The 14,828-nt window shown below is 36.6% G+C and overlaps 1 protein-coding gene across 2 annotated transcripts in view; it reads left to right on the top strand.

The window, feature by feature from the left end:
• The first annotated feature begins 961 nt into the window (after nucleotides 1–961).
• Nucleotides 962–14,828, top strand: part of lamb2 (laminin, beta 2 (laminin S)) — a 58,007-nt gene continuing 44,140 nt past the window's right edge. For both annotated transcript variants that reach the window (XM_073822546.1, XM_073822545.1), the window contains exons 1-2: nucleotides 962–1,052; nucleotides 1,199–1,264. In XM_073822546.1, coding sequence (XP_073678647.1) covers nucleotides 1,234–1,264 — 31 coding nt within the window. In that variant the 5' untranslated portion in view covers nucleotides 962–1,052; nucleotides 1,199–1,233. The remainder of the gene's footprint in view (nucleotides 1,053–1,198; nucleotides 1,265–14,828) is intronic.

Below are 14,828 nucleotides of genomic sequence, written 5' to 3'. Positions count from 1 at the left end.
TTCTGATGCATATTTCTGAATTTCAGGTTTGTTTCAACATTATATATTGCACCCTTAAACTTGAGCCCATTGGCTTTTCTGTCTCTGCATCGTCTTTCCTGTGTCTGTTAGTTTTAGGGAGGATATGTTCATTTCTGTGCAGTAATCCTGTCTGTGTTTGGATCAGTGGCTTTAGCTGACCCTGAGCTTTGATTCAAATCAGACCACTGAATTTTGTTTCACATCATATGTTTGACTGTCTACTCCTGATAGACAAGTACTATAGTGTACATATCATAAGAACATAAGTAATTAGTACTTAAAATATAGTATAAATATAAGTACAGAGAATAGACACATACATTCATATTTAGTGGAGGATGTGTCTTGTCAGCATGCTGGGTGTTAAGTTAGAGACAGGGTTTTAAACCGGGGGTTTTTGCTGCGTACTGTAACATATGTTATACTTCATTAAATTTGAATGAACATTAACTAATGGATAAATATTAATGAGTTTAAATAAAGTGTTACTGACAAAATCTTTAAAAATCTCTAAAACAAATTATTCTGAGGGTCTTTAAGTCTGACTTGAAAAATCCTGGTTGAAATAAGTTACCAATAAAATCATTTTGTGAGCTGTATTCACATTACCAGACAATGTTTAACATGAAGGTCTTTCATTAGGCTAGATATTTGCATAAATATATAAATTATTGCTTAATCGATCATAGAGCTAAACAAAACGGTATTGTGTAACATTTAATTGGATAGTGATATATATTTTATATTGTGAGAATCCTTTTAAATCAGTTTTCAGAAGCGCGCATTCCTGTTCGGCTACGCGCGTTCATGTGGGCGCTGTGGAAAACAAGAAGTGGATTAGTTTTCCTCGGCGACATTGCTTGAGGACTGTGTCGGTTTACCTTTCGCGGCCACCTCTTGAATCCAGCCCGTGATTTCCATCATTTCCACGGCTGTAACAGGACTTCAGAAAGTCCGTCTGACTCTGATAGCGCTCAAAGTCTCAATGGCATAAAGAGCAGCTTGACCATCGACAATATCACAGTAAATATGTAAGTACTCGCTTTCTATATTAGTAAATACGCACGTATGTTTTTAGTTTTATTACTAAATGTGATAGTGCAGGTTCTCTATTAGTTACATGTATTATAATAAGCTGAAGTTGTGTGACAGCTCATTTGTGATTTTCATATTTTAGAGGCGCGCGGCAGTTGAAGGGAGCTCATCATAGACATGAACGCGCTTCCCTTACTGTTCATCTGCGGTAAGTGTAGCATGAATCATTAAATCATGTTTCGTCATTTTACTGTTATTAGAGCAAGACTTTTAGTATTTATTTATTTAGTTAATATCTTATGTTTATCTTTATGCATTATTAGCAGCCTGTTCGTGTAATTTATAATGTATGTAGCCTAAATATGTTTTGTACGTTATGGAACGATTAGTTTTTGGTTTTGTTGTTATGAGGCACTTGCCTTTGCCTCTTTTTGAGAGACAGCTGTTTAGAGGTGTATAAACAAACAAACACACACACAGTATATATACCATAAAAAGTAATTCTACGTTTTATATATTATAGGCTATACATCATCTATCTCAAAGTTGGGCAGACTGATTAATGTTTTATGTTTGAATCCATGTTTAGATACTTTTTAGGTCAAATGTGTTTGAGCCAGAAGTCTTAACCTTACATATAGATCTTATACTTCTCTTACATTATGTATGTCGGAACTGTATGTTTGCATTTAGATGTGTACAGCCAAGTTTAATCATTCACCAAATGTCTTTGTGCCTGACCCAAGACCCATGAATCATTTGCACCTGCTTATATAACTGAAGTCTGTTCTATCGACATCTCAGTAGACAGTAGACTTGTGATGCTCCACACCAAAACTGAGTCTGAAGGGACGCACTTTCTCAAAGGTCTCCAGACAATGTTATTACCCCCTCCGGCACCCAATTAGCTGATTTGCTTATTTCCCCTGTCTGTCTAGTTAAAGCTGAAACAAATTTACGGGCATACTAAAAAGGAAACAAGAGGTCAGCAGGTTACAGAGAGGCCATGTGTATTGGATTAGTACATGACAGTTCTTCCCTCTTTGAGTTAGTTTCATCTTTGCAAAAGTGTTAACCAAACATACTCATCCTTTGATGAATTAAGCACACCTTTTGGATATGAGACACTAAATTTGCTCAGTCGGGTGTACTGACCTTCACATTCCTTTTTCTCAACCTTTTCTTCCTCTAATTCCAGTGTTTTGTAACTTCAGTGAAGTTTTGACAGACTTCCTGCACATTTTACTGTTATTTTTTTATTCTTCTGCCGTTAATTTCTCTGAATTCTAGCTTTAGTTTTTTAATTTTTTAAGTTACTTAATTGTGACCAAGTTTCTGATCACATAGTTGGCAAGTAACCGAGCTGGGTAGTAACTGATTACATGTAATCTGGATTATGAAATCAGATTCCAAAAATTGTAATTAGATTAATTAGATTAAACACTCACTTGATGATTAAATTACATTTTCAAATACTCATAATCAGACTACAGTTACTTTTTTATGGATTACATGATTACATATTATTTACACAATAGAAATAAATTATTTATAGATTATTGATTCTTCCCAATTCTTTTTTTTTTTTCCTTTTTAAAATAGCCTCCTCCTATATACATTCAGAAATTCTTCCAGTTTTATAGACATTTACTCAAACATCAGTCATTAGTCAGGCAGCCACACAGCATTTGGTCACTGATTTACAAAAATCATTTTAGGTTTAAGAAGTGTTTCAACATTGCATCAACTACTGATGAACGCATTAATTTTTATTTGAATGATAACTATTTCTATGTCTTTGGAAGGCTTTTGTCTTTCAAACACATTTAAATGCACAAATCATCTGATCCACTTTCACCTAATATATTTACAGTTGAAGTCAAAAGTTTACATACACCTTGCAGAATCCGCAGAAGGAAACACGGTGTTAAGAGCGAGGGGTGTAAACTTTTGAACTGAATGAAGATGTGTACATTTTTCTTATTTTGCCTAAACTATTTTTTTTTTCATTTAGTACTGCCCTTCAGAAGCTACAGAATATACTTACATGTTTCCCAGAAGACAAAATAGTAAACAAAATAGACAAAATAAGTTAAAATTACCCTGATATTTACATTCCAAAAGTTTTCACCCCCAACTCTTAATGCATTGTGCTTCCTTCTGAAGCATCAGTGAGCGTTTGAACCTTCTGTAATAGTTGCATATCAGTCCATCAGTTGTCCTCAGTGTGAAAAGATGGATATCAAAATCATACAGTCATTGTTGCAAAGGGTTTAAATACACAAAAATGCTGAAAAAACAATTTGTGGGACCTGAAGGATTTTTCGTTTGTTTAGGACAATCTAGAGACTCATGAACAACTATCACTAAACAAAAAAAAAAAAAAAAAAAACACAGCTGTGGATCATTCAGGTTACAACATAGTATTAAGGATCATGGGGATGTAAACTTTTGAACAGGGTAATTTAAATATTTTTTATTTTTATTTTTATTTTTGGCGTTTTTGCCTTTATTGTGATAGGACAGTTCAGAGATGACAGGAAGCAAAGTGGGAGAGAGATAGGGGGCGCGATCAGGAAAGGTCCTTGAGTCAGGATTCAAACACGGGTCGCCCGGAGCGCAGCGGCACTGTATGTCGGCACACTGCCCGCAAGGCTATTAGCGCCGACGAACGGTCATTTTTAAAAAAAATTCAACTATTGTTTTCTCTGGTAGACTATATGTAAACATCTTTTATGTGAAATATTCTATTCAGGTCAGGACTAAATAAAAATGTACATATATTTTGGTAAAATAATTAACATTTTGCAGATTCTGCAAGGTGTATGAAAACTTTTGACTTCAACTGTACTTGAAGTACCCCTGAGATTTAAAAAAATAATAATAATAATTAAGTATTACATTTGCAGGTTCATTGGTTCTCTGATATTGATTAATGGTCACATGACATGCAGGTAAACTAATAAAATAGACATTTTTAGTTTTTTTATATTGATTGGTTTTAAAATACTTTATTACTTTTAACATTTTTTATTTATTTAATTAATAATTAGCTTTTCATTAAACTCATAAACCCCCTGCAGTTCCTTCACAAACACCAGTTTGGGAAACCTTGACGTAGTATAATGTTTAATGCACTTCCTGTTGTTAATATCAACGAATGGAAGGTATTTTTTTACTCTTTGTATTTTTATGTCAACGTGGTACAAGATTTAAATCAATGTGATAAACGAGTTAGGTTGAAAGTAATCTAAAAGTAGTAATATAATGGATTACATTGCAAACTATAATTTTTGTCATGTAATTTGGAATCAGTAACAGATTACAATTTGTATGTAATCCACCCAGCTCTGGCAAGCAATGTGGTAAACCAGTGAAAGTTCCACTAGTTCAGATATTATATTTGTAGTTTACTTTAAATAAATTGGCTTTTTGGATTTGGAAGGAAGGTTTGAGTTATTAAACTTTAGAATTTTTTAAATATCAAGGAACATTTGATTCATTGTGCCTTTTAAAAAAGGCTACAAGGTTATATTCCAGTTTTGTTTTGTACATACTGCTAAGACTTGCCATTTATACCACTGACCTTGCTCGTTAAATACGTCTCCACAGTGCATTTACAGTGTTCCATATCTTTCTTTATCATTTAGTGTTACTGTCCAGCTGTCCTCGGCTGTAAGTTTTGTGTAGGTGATGGGCCGCAGGGCTCGACAGGAGCCTCAGTGTCTGAGAGGATTGATAAAGCTGGAGAGAATGTGGAGGTATCGGAGAAAGAGCGGTGGGAGTGTTATTTTTGGTGAGGCTCTAATGAAAGTAGCAGGCTTGTAGGAGGCAGACAGCCGATGAGGAGATGCTCTTATTTAGTTCCTGTCACATTACCGTCTGCTGCCTGTCTGAGTTTAATTTTATAGGCCTTTGAATTGTTCACAGATTGTGAGACTTGATAACAATGTTCACAGTTGTGGTTGCCTGTTAATGCAGATTTAAGCCAATTGTGCCTAAAGTTGGCACTCAGATTGGGCGAATAGGTAGGACTACTTTGAGCAAAGTATTCTTGTACTTTCATAACATTAAGGCTGAACCACTGATGTCAGATGGACTATTTTAATGATGCCCTTACTACCTTTATAGGCCTTGAATTGTCTATGCAGGGTCAGAAAGCTCTTGGATTTCAACACAAATATCTTAATTGGTGTTCTAAAGATGAACAAAAGTATATAAGGTTGAGTAATTAATGACAGAATTTTCATTTTTGAGTGAACTTATCCCTTTAAAGGCCATCTAGGACCTTAAAATTCCATCATAGTTTTCTCCAAAAAATATGAAATAATCCAGTCAAGCTTTTTCTTCAGAAAGAGATAAAAAAAAACATGAAATAAAAAGAAAGCCTTGATGAAAAGAACATGAAAAGCTATAAGGAACCTTTGTTCATAATTTTCATCTGAAGGCAAAACTCTGGTGCAAGTGGAGGAGAGGAAAATCTAAAAAATCCCCTTCGACTCTCTTACTTTCAATCTCTTTGTTCTGCTTGTTTGCCTTGTGACTTTTTTTATTCCTCTGATGTGTGCCGAGATCATACGTCCCCCAGTGAACAGCTGTGCGGTGGTGACACAGGTAGAGGCCGGCGCGTTCAGGACGGTGTCTGTGATCCATAGAGTCGCTTGAATGCTGGCGCTAGTGAACACTGCAAAACCCTGCACTCCATAACAATGGAGCAATATGACGCTTTGATAGAGCTTTGAGGTGGAGGAGGAGGGAAAATAGAAGAAAGGACGAATACAGGGGGTGGAGAGGTGGTGAAATGAAAGGGGAGGAAACATGTCTGTTTATGAGTCGAGTTGAATAAGATTTCTGCCTTAGGGAAGACGTTTCTAGAGAGAGAAAGAAGTTGGATTGTATACCAAATACATGCGGCAAAGTGATGTTAAAGTAATAGTTAAATTAAAAAATAAAAATTCACTTTTTATTCACCTACATTTTTTTTTCGAAACCTTCATGACTGACTTTCTTCTGGTCGCCTATTTCCATTCACTGAAGGTTTAAAAAGGACGTTTTTTTCTTCTGAAGAACTCATTCAGGATGGATTTGTGGTCTGAACACATTGAAAAGATTTAAGTCAAAGGAGTGATTTGTTCACCGCTTTTCTCACATTCTTTTACATTTCTCATACTTTCTCAGTCCTCTGACCTTTTCCTGACTCATGTCATATTTCATGCTTACTCCAGATGTGGATGTGTGTGTGTCACAGCTGTATATACCTCCATATGTGATTGTCAGGATATGAGTGCTTTAACGGGCTGTCCTGAGGGGAATGAAGAATGATCTCATCTCTCATGCAGGTCAAGAGAAGGTGTTCAGCACATTATAATTCATGCTCAGCTGTGCCCATTTTCCCCTGAGTACCTGCCCACAGAACATGCTCTTTAACAAGCTGGAAAAGCTCCAGAAACTTTCACCAATTCAACTTAGGATTCACTAACACTTTACAATAAGGTTTAATTTATTATCCTTAGTTAAAGAAGTTCACTTCCAGAACAAAAATGTAAAGATAATTTACTCACCTCCTTGTCATTAAAGATTTTCATGTCTTTCTTTCCTCAGTCATAAAGAAATTATGTTTTTTGAGGAAAACATTTCAGGATTTCTCTCCATAAAGTGGACTTGAATGGTGCCCATGAGTTTAAATTTCCAAAATGCAGTTTCAATGCAGCTTTAAATGGCTCTAAATGATCCCAGCTGAGGAATAAGGGTCTTATCTAGTGAAACGATTGGTTATTTAAAACAAAAATGACAATTTATATACTTTTTAACCTCAAATGCTTGTCTAGCACTGCATGAACTCTGTGTAATCCGGTTCAAGACAGTTAAGGTATGTTTTCTCCTCCTTCAAAATAGTTTTTTTTTTAAATAACAAATTGTTTCGCTAAATAAGACCCTTCTTCCTTGTCTGGGATCATTTAGAGCCCTTTGAAGCTGCATTTGAACTGCATTTTGGAAGTTCAAACTTGTGGGCACCGTAGAAGTCCCCTATATGAAGAGATATCCTAAAATGTTCTTCTCAAAAAAAACATAATTTCTTTACAACTGAAGAAAGAAAGACATGAACATCTTGGATGAAAAGAGGGTGAGTAAATTATCTGTAATTATCTGTAATTATCTGTTTTTGTTCTGGAGTTGAACTTCTCCTTTAATACATTTACAATACAAATATAATACAACATTTATTAATCTATGTTAATATAATTTTTTTACATTTTTATGAACTCATTTTCATTCATAATGCACCAGTTAATTTTTAAAATGTGAAATCGCAGTGCATTAGTTTAAGATTCACAGCCAATCTCTGCTGTGTTTACTCCATGTTATTTTATGATGGCCTTGTATTTCCTCTTTACCAGCTCTCTTCCTTCTTGCAGAGGCGTGAATACAAAGGAGACCTACTAGTTTATTGAAATCACTCTTTTCTAAACTATGTGGAGCCTTTTTTTTAAAGAGACCAATAATAAAGGATTGAGGAAGGCAACCGTTTTTATTTTTTGTAACTAACAGGTCTGTTCACAGACTTGTATACTGTTATGCTCACCAAGGCTGTGTTTATTTAATACAAAAAAATAGAGTAAAACTGTAATATTGTGAAATATTAATATTATACGTTTTCAGGATTGTTTGATAAAGTTCAAAAGAACAGTATTAATTTGAAACAGAAATCTTTTGTATTATTAATATCTTTACTGTTACTTTTGATCAATTTAATGGATTTCTGCTGAATAAAAGTATTAATTTATTTTTTTAAAAACTGTATAGAGTGTTTTCATGACGCGCCATCAATCGGCCATATTGGCGGCACTGAGCGGAAACAATGCCACGGGACAGAACGAAACTGGATTATTTTACTGATTATCACTGCTAAAATTGGTCAATTATTGTCATGTTTGGGCTGTACTAATCGGTCGGACCAGGAAAAGCATTTGGAGTACTATGAACTTGCAATTACTATAGTACTTGCAAGCTTAGAAATGGTATGAAATTGCATAATAATGATGATTACTCTCAATTTGACATGACTACTCTCAACCTGTATTACACAGCATGTGCAGTTGTATGCCAGTGTGAACGAATCTGTCAGGAATGTAGCTGTTTTGGCCAGAGGAGAAGCCATAGCATGGGCATGTGGAGGGGTGTATGTCACTGTGTGACTGGAGAGGAGCTAGACATGACGAGAGCTGGAAATAGCACCAGGGTTAGAGAAGAGAGAGCAGACTTTGAGACTGGGCAGTGGGCTTCAAATAGCAGACACCTCTCGTCAAACTAACTAGACTCACAGTGCCAAAATAAACTCAGTGGAAAGGGAGTAACAAAACCAGCAGCAATATCCTGTATCCACATGTATTCTCTATATTTCACATTGGCCCACAAGGGCATCTCAATGCTGCATCATCATTACTGTCATGTCTGGCTGAGGCTGTGACAGTGGTCAAAATGTGAGGGGCTTGAAACAGTGGTCATTTTACTGTCACACATGATAGCTGCTGTATGTTCATGTCTGCTATTGTCTACCTTTCTGCCCTTGTCTCACATAGTGGCCACAAAATTACTAGACACTCAAGCCACAGGTAAAATGTATGTATGTCTTTTCCGAGGATGTATCGATTTGTTGATTAAAACCTGCTTCTTACTTCATGATAATAAAAAAATGTGACCCTGGACCACAAAACCAGTCATAAGGATTTTTTAAATTAAATTTTAAATTGTGATTTACACATCATCTGAAAGCTGAATAAATAAGCTTTTCATTAATATATCTTTTGATGGGTGGGACAATATTTGGCTGAGCTACAACTATTTGAAAATTGCTTTTAAAGTTAATTAAATTCTTAGAAATGCATATTACCAATCAAAAATTAAGTTTTGATATATTTATGGTAGGAAATTTACCAAATATCTTCATGGAACATAATCTTCACTTTCAGAACAAAAATTTACAGATAATGTACTCACCCCCTTGTCATCCAAGATGTTCATGTCTTTCTTCTTCAGTCGTAAGGAAATTATGTTTTTTGAGGAAAACATTTCAAAATTTCCCTCCATATAATGGACTTCAATGGTGCCTCCGAGTTTGAACTTCCAAAATGCAGTTTAAATGCAGCTTCAAAGGGCTCTAAATGATCCCAGCCGAGAAAGAAGGGTCTTATCTAGCAAAAAGATTGGTTATTTTCTAAAAATATATACAATTTATATACTTTTTAATCTCTACACAGAGTACACACAGAGCTAGACAAGAGCATTTGAGGTAAAAAGTATATAAATTTAATATTTTTTTTTAAATAACCAATCGTTTTGCTAGATAAGACCCTTCTTTCCTCAGCTGTGATTGTTCAGAGCCATTTGAAGCTGCACTTTGGAAGTTCAAACTCGGGGCACCATAGAAGTCCATTATATGGAGAGAAATCCTGAAATGGATGACAAGGGTGTGAGTACATTATATGTAAATTTTTGTTTTGAAAGTGAACTACTCCTTTAAAATCGATGATTTTGACCCATACAATGTATTGTTGGCTATTGCTACAAATATGGTTTTGTGACCGAGGGTCACAAATCTGTAAAAAGGGTTAGTACGAATGGCACACATGCTGTATTTAGGAATACTGGCTTCCATTCATCCATCCTTCCATCCCTGGTCAAATTTGCTCCCTCCCTTAGAGGATTCTTACCTCAGGATAACATTTTCTGCATTCCGACAACAGGTGGACGAATGAGTCAAGGAAGAGTCTCTAAATCAATATGGCACAGGAAAACTGATTAAAGATATATACATACTTGTGGTAGTTTGTGTAGTGGCTTTTGCTTTTGTCAGTATTTGTGTAAAAGCCCTGTTCAAAACTGTTTCAGAGGGGTCTCTGTGCGTCTTAATGGACTATTTAGGAAGTGACCGGCTGTTTTCTGTCACTCAGCTGCTGAAGAATGTGCCGTGTTAGTGTCACTTTTTCCCCTCTCGTCAAATGAACAGTCCCCCAGATTAAAATGGCTCTCTGGGGTTAGAGACAGGCACAAGGAGGCGATTCTCTGCCTTCCCTGGTTGGGAACAATCTCCCTCTGAAAGCTGAGAGGGGCAGAGATGCAAGTGAATGAAAAAGTGGAGCTCTTGAACAAAGCGGACAGTCCCAGCTGTGATAATCCCTACCTGGCACACTGAGCCAAACCCAAACCAGCAGAAACTAAAAACTACAGATAAGAGAGAAAGGAAGGTTTATTAGATTCACAGAAAGTCAAAAATATTATGAAATGTGCCAGAGAAAAACAAAATGTGTTTAAGAGAGTGAAAGACAGAAAGAGTAGCCTTCTCTTTGTCTCATTCTCTGGGTCTAACTAGGAGATTAGCACAGACAGGATAAACAGGACATCAGAGAGCATCATGGGATATGGCCGGTGCACAATCACTGTGGCTGTGTTTTCAGAGATATAGATAACACACTCTGCCCTACTACAGGCCGCACTGTACCGCACTGAGACTGAGTTTGTCTATTCTGAATCAGTGAGCCTTGTCAGGACCACAGCACAGCCCCTATAGCAGCCCCCCACTTATTCACAGCAAAAAAAAAAATATATCAACCGAGGCTGATGCTGTTACAGACTGAAGAATATTTATGTTGGTTTGACAAAGACAGCATATTCGTATTGTGCAAACTTCTTGCAAATTGTCTAAATCTTTTTCACATTCACCACCTATGGTACTGTTCTGTCTGTCTGTCTGTCTAGTCATCTATATCTATATTTTTTTCTTTCTTTCTGTCTATCTATTTGTCTAGATATCTATATCTATCTTTCTGTCTGTCTGTCTAGTCGTCTATATCGATCTGTCTATCTAGTTGTCTATCTTTCTGTCTATCTATCTGTCTGTCTATCTGTCTGTCTGTGTAGTCATCTATATCTATCTATCTATCTGTCTGTCTGTCTGTCTGTCTGTCTGTCTGTCTGTCTGTCTGTCTGTCTGTCTGTCTGTCTGTCTGTCTGTCTAGTCGTCTATATTGATCTGTCTATCTAGTAGTCTATCTTTCTGTCTGTCTGTCTGTCTGTCTGTCTGTCTGTCTGTCTGTCTGTCTGTCTGTCTGTCTGTCTGTCTGTCTGTCTAGTCATCTATATCTATCTATCTGTCTGTCTGTCTGTCTGTCTGTCTGTCTGTCTGTCTGTCTGTCTGTCTAGTCATCTTTATCTATCTGTCTGTCTGTCTGTCTGTCTGTCTGTCTGTCTGTCTGTCTGTCTGTCTGTCTGTCTGTCTGTCTGTCTGTCTGTCTGTCTGTCTGTCTAGTCATCTTTATCTATCTATCTGTCTGTCTGTCTGTCTGTCTGTCTGTCTGTCTGTCTGTCTGTCTGTCTAGTCATCTATATCTGTCTGTCTGTCTGTCTGTCTGTCTGTCTGTCTGTCTGTCTTTCTGTCTAGTCATCTATATCTATCTATCTGTCTGTCTGTCTGTCTGTCTGTCTGTCTGTCTGTCTGTCTGTCTGTCTGTCTGTCTGTCTGTCTAGTCATCTTTATCTATCTATCTGACATCTATCTGTCTGTCTAGTCATCTTTATCTATCTATCTGTCTGTCTGTCTGTCTGTCTGTCTGTCTGTCTGTCTGTCTGTCTAGTCATCTATATCTATCTATCTGTCTGTCTGTCTGTCTGTCTGTCTGTCTGTCTGTCTGTCTGTCTGTCTGTCTAGTCATCTATATCTATCTGTCTGTCTGTCTGTCTGTCTGTCTGTCTGTCTGTCTGTCTGTCTGTCTGTCTGTCTAGTCATCTATATATATCTGTCTGTCTGTCTGTATCTATCTGTCTGTGTAGTCGTCTGTATCTATCTATCTATCTGTCTGTCTGTCTGTCTGTCTGTCTGTCTGTCTGTGTAGTCATCTTTATCTGTCTATCTGTCTGCCTGCCTGCCTGTCTGTCTGTCTAGTCATCTATCTGTCTGTCTGTCTGTCTGTCTGTCTGTCTGTCTGTCTGTCTGTCTGTCTGTCTGTCTGTCTGTATGTCTGTCTGTATGTCTAGATGTATCTATCTATCTATCTATCTATCTATCTATCTATCTATCTATCTATCTATCTATCTATCTATCTATCTATCTATCTATCTATCTATCTATCTATCTATCTATTTATTTTGTAGTATACATTGATTGTAATCAGTATAGTCTGTTCAACACAATAATGGTATGCATTTCATGTATTTCTCAAACAACAACCTTGGCTGTGGGGTCTTTAGTTTGAGATCTCCTTAGTGAGTACAGTAAGGCAACAGCAGGTCTTTGTTAGCTCTGAGGTATGTCTGCTGTGCCAGCTGTCCTCCCACATTCCTGAGAGCTTGTCCATGTAAGGCAGGAGCAGAGAGTGGCACACTGAATGAGGAGCAGCTTTCTCAACCATACCCATATACATAGTATGAAACCTGTAAATATGACACATGATTTGATCATCTTGAAAGCATGACAACAGTATGGACTCTGTGTTCTCGCTGTCACCATTTATTATCATAGTTCATTGTGGGCGTAGCGATTAAAAGGGAAACTATTTCCATTTGTCAATCCCTGAAGTGCACTTTTCGTCTTCCATCCGTGACTTTATTTTGCTCTTGCCACCTGTTGGTCTTACAAAGCCAAGAATATTTAAGAGGATAGTGAACCCAAAAATCCTGTCATCATTTATTTACCCTCATGGTGTTCCAAACCTGTATGGAATTTGGAATATCATATCATTTTTGTCCATACAATTACAGTCAATGGGGTCCAAAATGTTTTCTTTTGTGTTCAACAGAAGAAAATAAGTCAAGTAGGTTTGAAACTACATGAGGGTGAGTAAATGATGACAGGATTTTCATGTTTGGCTGAATTCCTTTGCGTCTCATTCACATTGAAGCCTTTGCTTCCCATAATTCAGCTCCTTTCTCACTGTTTTGTGGGTCAACACACTGCCAGAAAGATTAAATCTAATACCAACGCCAGATTTGTCATTGCTCAATAATTGCATTTGGTGTATCTGGATTTATCTGTGGTTAGTTGTTCTGCCAGTAAGGGGAAAAGAGCCGGTTTTCCCTTGAGTTTCAATTGATCATTTCTGAGGCATTTTCCCATCAGTTCCTGCAGTTTACTGTAAGGCTTTATTTTGGAGCTTGGCTCCAGGTAGGTGTGTTGCTGTTTGTGGATGTGTGAGGGTACTACGTGTGTGCGAGTGTGTATTTGGTGGCAGAAGGGTGAGAGATGGTTCGGTGCCAGACAGACGCAGCTGTCTTGTGTTGACGACACAGATCTCTGATGGATAAATGCTGTAAACAAGAGTTTTCCCAGGCTCTTCAAGTCCATTCATATGACTACACTTTCCTAATTCTATTTGTGTGTTAGTTTACATTTGATTTCCGAGGTTAAAAGCTAGAAATACATTAGGACAAATTATGCAGATTTCCATGTATGTGTGTATCACAACACCTGTCTGACTGCAAATCCCAACATCATCTCACACAGGGTTTGTTTAGGACACTGTCAGGAATGTTTAGCAGCTGTTGGGTGTTGTAAAAGGTTATTCTGAAACTTGAAATCTCGCAACCGCTGTCTCCATCTCTCTTTCACTCTCTTATTAAAACTACACTCTTTAAAATAAAGGTGCTTCACAATGCAATAGAAGAACCTTTTTTTGTTTAAAATTGTTTCATAAAGAACCTTTAACATCTGAAAAACCTTTCTCTTTCACAAAAGGTTCTTTGTCACAAAAGAAGGTTCTTCAAATTATAAAAAGGTAAGAAAGAGATGGTTCTTTAAAGAACCTTTGACTGAATGGTTCTTTGTGGAACCAAAAATGGTTCTTTCATGGCATCGCTGTGAAGAACCTTTTAAAGCACCTTTATTTTTAAGAGTGTACACATAGTAACCACATTTGACCCAATTTTAAAAAGTTTTAAAGGGATAGATGATCCAAAAATGAAAATTCTGTCATTAAGTACTCACCGTCTTGTCGTTCCAAACCTGTAAGACCTTCGTTCATCTTTGGAACACAAATTTAGATGTTAAATCTAAGAGCTTTCTGACCTCTTCATAGACAGCAACGCAACTGACACGTTCAAGGCCCAGAAAGGTAGTAAGGACAGTAATAACAGTAATTAATGAGAATTTTCATTTTTGGCTAAACTATTCCTTTTAATGTGGCTGCAAAGAGTGTTTTAGGGTTCAGAGAAATCATTTTGACCAAAGAGAAAGATTTTAAATATTTAATGTTGAAAATAAATGTAACAAAAATAGTGTTTTTTACTAAACACAAAGAATTACACAACAGATTTTATTAAATCATCTCCCCAAAAGTGTTATCCATCTTTATTGACTACATAATTTGATCAGTGAATCATTTTGAATGTATTACAACAGTTTGAACTGTTTCACTTAAAAAAAAAAACAACTCAACTACTTTTTGTTACTGAAGTGTAAATCAGAGGTGCCATTACAACTTACTGTTTGTCTTAGTGCTCTCATACTTGTGAGAGAGGGAAGGATTGAGAAAATATGTGAATATATGAAGTTGAAAACCACAATATTCAAGATTTTGCTTAATTTGATATTGCCAGATCATTTCCCATCATACTAAATCAGCACTGTTGCTCCTCACCACCACAGGCTTGACTTTTTGTGGAAACTTGGCCTTTGCTGAGAATTAATGGAAAATTGCTTGAGTTCTGGTTGGCCAAACTGGCAAAAGAACAAAAATGACATGTTAAATTTTTTCTTGCACACTAAAGACTGAATGTTCTGC

The sequence above is a fragment of the Garra rufa genome, chromosome 18 (genome assembly GCF_049309525.1).
Source record: "Garra rufa chromosome 18, GarRuf1.0, whole genome shotgun sequence".
NCBI classification, from domain to species: Eukaryota; Metazoa; Chordata; class Actinopteri; order Cypriniformes; family Cyprinidae; genus Garra; species Garra rufa.
Note: the sequence above shows the minus strand (reverse complement) of the source record. Positions and strands in the feature narration are given on the sequence as shown.